Here is a 6,505-nt window from a genome sequence, read left to right on the forward strand (position 1 = left end):
CAGACGTTTGGAGAGCGGAGTGCAGGGAAAAGGGCAACGCAGCTGCCTTTAGGTTGTTCGCTTCCCGGTGCCCGGCGCGCTGCCGGGCCCCGCCGGGACGCACCTGGGTGCCGCCTGGTCCCGGCGTGGCTCCGGGCCGAGCCGAGCCGGGCCGAGGGGGGAAGCCCGGTGGCGCTGGCATGTCGCTCTCTGCGCAGAGGCACCTCTAACCCCCCCACACACCCCCACCCCCGAGGCACCGGCACCGCTCAATCTGTTGTGTGCGCGGCTGCGGCGCCGGGAGAGGGTTTTTTTTTTTTTTTTGTGCGGGTTTTGTGGTGTTATTGAGGCTTGCTGGCAAGAGTGCCGAAGTGTGAGCAGTCGTGGACAGCAGAAACATCTTGTGAGGGAGAAGATAATTGGAGTCTCTGGCGTGTGTGTGTGTCTGACAAGAGCCGCCCCTCCCCCGCGATCTGCGGCTTGTGTGTGCCGGGATCCGGGTGAGATCCCGGGGGGGGGGGGGGGCCGGCCGGCGGCGAGCGCGCTGCGGTGGCCCCTTCCCAGTGCCTCCGAGGTCGGGGGGGGGGGGCGGGGGGGAAGCCGGAGGGACACTCGGCCCGGGGTGGGCTGCCCGCCGCCCCCCCAGGAGGGGCGAGGTGACCAAACCCACCCAGCGGCGGCCGGCGCGGCCCTTCAGGGTGCCCCGAGGATGCCGCTCCCCCGCTCACAGACGGGTCTGTAAACAACGTCGCTTTTTATATATAAAAAAAAAGCGAAAAGAACGCGCTTCCCTAATTCCCTTCCCGGGAGCAGGTTTCGCACCGCTCTCGCCTATCAGGAGGGCTGGGGAAGCAGCCTGCGCGCTGTCTGTGCGGCCCGCAGCCGCGCCTGGCTCCCGCTTTCGGCACCCGGCTGGCAGCCTAGACCTCTTCCCAGCTCCCGAGGTGCGGAGGAAGCGCCGCTTCCCCCGGACCTGGCAGCGGGACCGGCTCCGCGGGCAGCGCTGGACACGCCGCTCGCCTCCGCGCCCCGCTCCCCTCCTCCGCGACCTCGTCCTGCCGTGGCCTTCCCCGGCAACAGTGTCCCTGGGGAAAGGGGGGGGGGGTGTCTGTCCCCTTCCCGCTGCCCCCGGCCCGTGGGCTGTCCTGCCCCGTCTGTGGCGGCGAGAGAGCCGGGCTCGGCTGGCGGTTTGCAGCCGCGACCCGCCTGCGAGGGGTTGAGCTACAGCCCCTTCGCTTGAGGGACGCTTCACCCCTCAAGGTTTCCCAGAGCGGTGACTTACGGCGACGGGGGTTGCTTTTTTTTTTTTTTTTAATTTCCTTTTAACCTGAAACTCTCCCAAAATCTTTTAACGAATTCTGGCACGATCTTTCCCCGCTGTCAGGGTCACTGGGCATCCTTTCCCGCTCCTCACCCGGCCCAAAGCATCCAAGACTTAAAAATGCAAACCACGAGAAACTCTGAAATCGCCCCCGTCTCTCCAGCGGGAGCACGGGGCCCGTGAGACCCCCGGCCCCAGCCCACCGCCCGCTCCTCGGGGAGCGCGGAGCATCGCAGCCGAATAATGAATCCAGAAAGCCGGAGCGAGGGGTCGCCTCCCGTTCCTGCGCTCGGCAGCGAGCTGTGCTCGTCCTCTCCTCCCACCATTTAACCACTCAATTAAGGGGAGAAAGGTGAATTCCCCATTACGCCGTCTCCAGGCATTTCGGTGCCTCGCTCGTTCCCCTCTTCATTGGCAAGCCCGGCCCGAGCAGCACGCACACGCACGGCCGGCTCAATCTCCTTTCTCCGCTAGAATAATATTGTTCCTAACGACGTGGCCGGAATAGACACTTGCATATTAAAAGTGAGGGAGGGGAGGAGATGAGAAGGGAATAGTTAGTGTAATCCAAGTGCTTGATTATCCATATTCTGATCAAAAAGAGTTTCTGAGGCCTGCTGGGAGTGATTAGATTAATGTAATGCGGTTTGAAGGGTCTGTGTTTTCTCTCTTAATTTGGGTCATTACTCGGAAAGCAAGCGTGAGATCATTTCATCTGCATGCAGGGATAGATAGTCATTCAGGAGCGGCTTAAACACGCTGTAATGAACCGACCCCGGAGAACGGCGCTGGGAAACTCCGAGCCGCCCTTCGCGCTGCCGGCCGGGGCCCCCGCACCGGCGTTGCCCCTTTCCCGGGGAGGGGGGGAAGGCAGCAGCCCTCTGAAGCCGCCCGGTTCCCTCCCGCCCTCGTTTTGTTTCCTCCGGGGCCCGCGGTGCTCGGTGGGGTCTGGAGCGGCAGGGCCCGGCTCCCGGGGCTCCCGCAAGCCGCGTTTACATGGGGGATAGCGGCGTTCAGCCCGGTCCCCCCCCTCGGACCGGGGCCGAGGTGGGAAATGAGACACCTGCGAAGGGCCGGTTTATTGTCCCATGATAGATATATATATAGAGATATATATATATTCCTCACTTATTCGAGCGTACATTTAAAATGGAGATTTACAGACAAGTATAAAGAGCGCTGTCCTGGCGGGGGGCGGCCAGCCCAGCCCCTCCTGGCCCGCTCCGGCGGCGCAACGCGCCGTTAAATAAGATTCCTCTTATATACAACTGCGGCTCGGGATCGCTTGCTACCGCCGGCTGAGCTCGCTGGGGAAAAGACAGAGAAGCAAAGGCTGGTTTGGATAAATAGTGCTGGCCTGGTGGAGCAGGTCCGAGTGGGGGGGGGGGTGCGCCGGACCCTTAGCTCTGCCCGCTGCGCCCAGGGTCCCGCGGCGGCGGCGGAGCGCTGGAGACGCTGTCGTGCAACTTTCGGACGTGCTTCTTTAAATCAAAGTTTCTGCAAAATCCTTTCCCGCAAGTGACGCACGTAAAGGGCTTCTTGTCGTTGTGGGTGTGCATGTGGAAAGTCAAGTTATAGATCTGGTGGAAGGCTTTGTTGCAAATGGTGCACTTGTACTGCTTCTCTCCGCTGTGGGTCAGCTTGTGGTTCTTGTAGTTGCCTGCGAGAGAGGAAAAAGGCAGAAAAGGGGGTTACCCGAGGGTGCCCGGGCCGCACGGTGCACAGGTAAGGCAGGGCGGGGGGGGGGGGGGGGGGGCATTAGGAAGGGTCTCCCCCCCGCGCCCCCGTCCGACTTGTCAAACTCGGTCCGCGTCACCGCGGAGCAGCGCGCAACTGGCACAGCACAAATGAGAGGCAGGGTCAGCCCGGTGACCCGCGGCAAATGGAGGGCTCTGGATTAGGACCAAGACCCGGCACCTCTCATTTAAAAAGCATTTAGGGAGAACCGTCAGCAGTGCCCGGCGATGCGGCCCGGCTTAGAGGGAAAGTAATTGGGAGCGGCGGCGGCTCTGCCCGCGCCCCTCTCTTCCCCCAGCCGGGCAGGGCTCGCGGCGTTTAATCCCCGCTAATGATGGGCGAGGGCCCCGCGGGGGCCCCCGGCCCGGCCCGGCTCACCTTTCTGGTGGAAGCCCTTGCCGCAGAACTCGCAGACGAAGGGCTTGTAGCCGGCGTGGATGCGGATGTGGGTGTTGAGCGTGGAGCTCCTGTTGAACGCCTTCCCGCACTGGTTGCACTTGTGGGGTTTCTCCTGCACCGGGGGGGCGAGAGGGCCCGTCAGGGGGACTGCGGGGAGAGCGGAGGGGGGGCCGCCGCCTCCCGCACCCCGGCTGCCCCCCACCTACCTGGGTGTGGATGATTTTGTGCCGGCACAGGGTGCTGGCCTGGCGGAAGCCCTTCCCGCAGACCTTGCACACGAACGGCCTGGCCCCCGTGTGCACCGGCATATGGCGGGTGAGGTTGTAGTGCGCGTTGAACACCTGCGGGGAAGCGCCGGGAAGGCGAGGTCAGGCACGGCACGGCACGGCCGCCGGCCGCCCCCCCCCCCCCCCCCGCCCGGCCCTGCCCGCCCCTCGCCGGCGCCCCCCTTACCTTGCCGCAGACCTCGCAGGTGAAGTTTTTGGGCTTGCCCTCCGCCGCCCCGCCGCCACCGCCGCCCCCCAGCTTGGCGTGGCCCTTGGGGGGGCCGCCGCGCTCCGCCGCCACTGCCGCCTCCTTCATCACCTGGTCCAGGTGTCCCGGCAGCCGCTCCTTGTGGGCGAAGGGCGGCGGCGGCGGCAGCTTCTCGGCCGCCAGCCCCGCCAGCTTGGCGTTCTCCAGCAGGAAAAGCTTCTGGTGGGCCGAGAGCCCCCCCGGCGGCGGGGCGCCCAGCAGGCCGGCGGGGAAGAGCTGTCCGTGCAGGATGTCGGCCGGGTGGTACGCGGCGTCCAGGTAGTTGAAGTAGTAGAGGGAGCGGGGGGCGGCCGGCACGGCCCCCGCTTGGTGGATGACCTGCGGCTTGATGAGCCGGCCGCTGGGCTGGCCCAGGGCGAGCTCTGCCTTGCAGCAGACGCCGCAGTTGGCTTTGCAGAGCCCCGCGCCGCCCCGCAGGCTGCTCTTCCACAGCTCCGAGTAGTTGAGGAGAGTCTTGGAGGGCACCTCGTAGCCCAGCGGCGGGATGGGGATCACGCAGGGCAGGGGCGAGCACAGGCTCAGCGGCTTCTTGCCCGGCTCCGGCTCCGGCCCCGGCCCGCCGTGCCTCTGCTCGAAGGCTGGCTTGGGCTCCGACGTCTTGGCCATGATCCGCTCGATGGAGAAGGCCAGGGTCTTGGAGGGGTTAGCGGCGGCGGCCCTGCCGTCGTGCCGGGGGCAGGAGGAAGGCATGACCGTCTCCAGCGACCCCGAGCTCGCCATGTCGCTCCGCCGTGCGGGAACTTGGTGTGAGCAGCGACTCGCTCCCGCTCTCGGCTCTGCATTCCAGAAAAGCCAGGAGACAAATCAATTTAATAAGCACCTTGTTCTCCCCCCACCTCACCCCCCCCCCACCGGCACCCCCTCCCTATTTACATTCAAATGAACATATCCAAGAACAATGGCACGTAGGGTACCAGATTACTGCTCATTAAGCGGAATACGCTAAAGTAACATGCAAGCTAGACCTTGTTAGTATTAAAAAAAAAAAAGAAAAAGAAAGAAAAACCTCCCCCAGCCCAATGCCACCCAGCCCAGCCCCACCGATGGCCGCGGTCCGGGAAATGCGGGGGCAGGGGCGGGGGGCACGGCGAGGGGCGGCAGGGCTCGCCTTGGGACCACTTACCTTTGCCCAGCGCCGGCGAGACTCATCCAAGCAGCGCGGTGTGGCCACAGTCACATTTTGATAGCAAACATCTTCCTGAGCGTCAGATCACGGTCTCGTACATTTAAAGCTGACATCACATGAAGTCACTTCGAGCAGAATGACATGGGGATGCCACCATGGATCTTCCCCGAGCCGAGGCGCCGGGCTGGAGCGCGGTGGGTTGGGGCAGAGAGAGGAAGAGGAGCCCCCCCCCCCTCCACGCACAATTTCCTTCCAGTTTAAGACGCACAAATCGCTCGTGTGCGAGCTGGGTTTTTTCCTCTCTCTCTCCCTTCTTAAAAAGCAACTTGCAAAGCAGAGGAATCGTTTTGCATGTGGCAAATTAGAAGGCAAGTGCGATTCACAAGTTGGGTGGAAAAGAGTGCTCCAGTTCTTGCTGGGGTTAGAAGAGCCACTCCGAGTGAGCGTGAGGATTTTTTTTTCTTCTTCTTCTTTTTTTTTTTTTTTAAGAAGGGGGAGAATGAATTTTTTTTTTTTCCTGAAGCAACTACCACGCAACCATGCTCGAGTTATTTTGGCAACCCATCTGCAATCAGCTCCGTTGCAACCGAGCTGGAAGATAATTAATAAATTGTCACTTATCTGCGAGCCTCCCCAGCATGTATAAATTAATAGCCAACCCATTAATTAGGACAGTGTATTAATGTTAATTAAACTAAGTTTAATTCCACCCCTCTCCCCTCTCACGGTAGCTGGTGATTAGCCTTAAATAAACGCGGAGGGAGTCGAGTCCAGGGCTGGGTTTTCGCTGCTTTTAAAAAAATAAATAAATAATAAAAAAAGGACCGGTGCGCTGCAAACGGGAGTTTTGCAGATTGCCACCCCCGAAAGGTGCCCGCTTCCCTCCGGGGGGGGGGGGGGGAGCAGCCGGGCGGCTCTCTCTTTCCCTTCTAGCCCTGGTCGTGCCCGCCCCCCCCCCGCTCCCAAAAATAGGCGACGCTACATTATAGCGCTTGGCTGCTGGGGTTTCTTCCCTTCCTCTCTCTAATTAAAACGACTTGATGCGGGAGGGGAGGATTTGCAGAAACCTCAGCTGCGAGGACGCGGTAATTGAGAGAGTCCCGCGTCCACCTGTTTTAGGGGGGCCCGGCTGCAGCGGCAGCACCTCCCCTGGCCCTGATTAGCCGCCCCGTCCCTCGCCGGGGCTATTCAGCCGAACCAATTTTCCCCCAGTGATTCAGGGCGTTCAATTCTCTTTCACTTGTAGCCACTATAGCGCTGCGTGGAACCTGGTTTTGTGTGTTTCTAAAATAAAGGGGAGGATTATCCGAGGGAGGGAGGAGGAGGGGGGGAGCGAAGGGTTTAGAATCAGCCTGGCCAGAGGTAAAGCAAGCAATGAAAAGGCCCCTATATATATTTTTTTTTCCGCC

At 61.8% G+C, this 6,505-nt stretch overlaps 1 protein-coding gene across 1 annotated transcript; it reads right to left on the reverse strand.

The window, feature by feature from the left end:
* Positions 1–2,377: 2,377 nt before the first annotated feature.
* FEZF2 (FEZ family zinc finger 2) lies at positions 2,378–5,562 on the reverse strand. Its single transcript, XM_052778698.1, has 5 exons — positions 5,094–5,562; positions 3,890–4,746; positions 3,643–3,777; positions 3,416–3,548; positions 2,378–2,960 (listed from the first exon to the last, which is right to left on the reverse strand). Exons 2-5 carry the CDS (start codon positions 4,688–4,690, stop codon positions 2,701–2,703), a joined length of 1,329 nt encoding a protein of 442 aa, XP_052634658.1. The 5' UTR covers positions 4,691–4,746; positions 5,094–5,562; the 3' UTR covers positions 2,378–2,700.
* Between the last annotated feature and the right edge of the window lie 943 nt (positions 5,563–6,505).

This window comes from Harpia harpyja, chromosome Z (genome assembly GCF_026419915.1).
Source record: "Harpia harpyja isolate bHarHar1 chromosome Z, bHarHar1 primary haplotype, whole genome shotgun sequence".
Classification (NCBI taxonomy): domain Eukaryota; kingdom Metazoa; phylum Chordata; class Aves; order Accipitriformes; family Accipitridae; genus Harpia; species Harpia harpyja.

Coding starts and splice junctions, on each gene's coding strand:
- FEZF2 (XM_052778698.1), bottom strand. CDS start 4,690: ATGGCGAGCTCGGGGTCGCTGGAGACGGTCATGCCTTCCTCCTGCCCC. Junction 3,778..3,889: donor CCTGCGAGGTCTGCGGCAAG/GTAAGGGGGGCG, acceptor GCTTCCCCGCAG/GTGTTCAACGCGCACTACAA. Junction 3,549..3,642: donor ACAAAATCATCCACACCCAG/GTAGGTGGGGGG, acceptor CCCCCGGTGCAG/GAGAAACCCCACAAGTGCAA.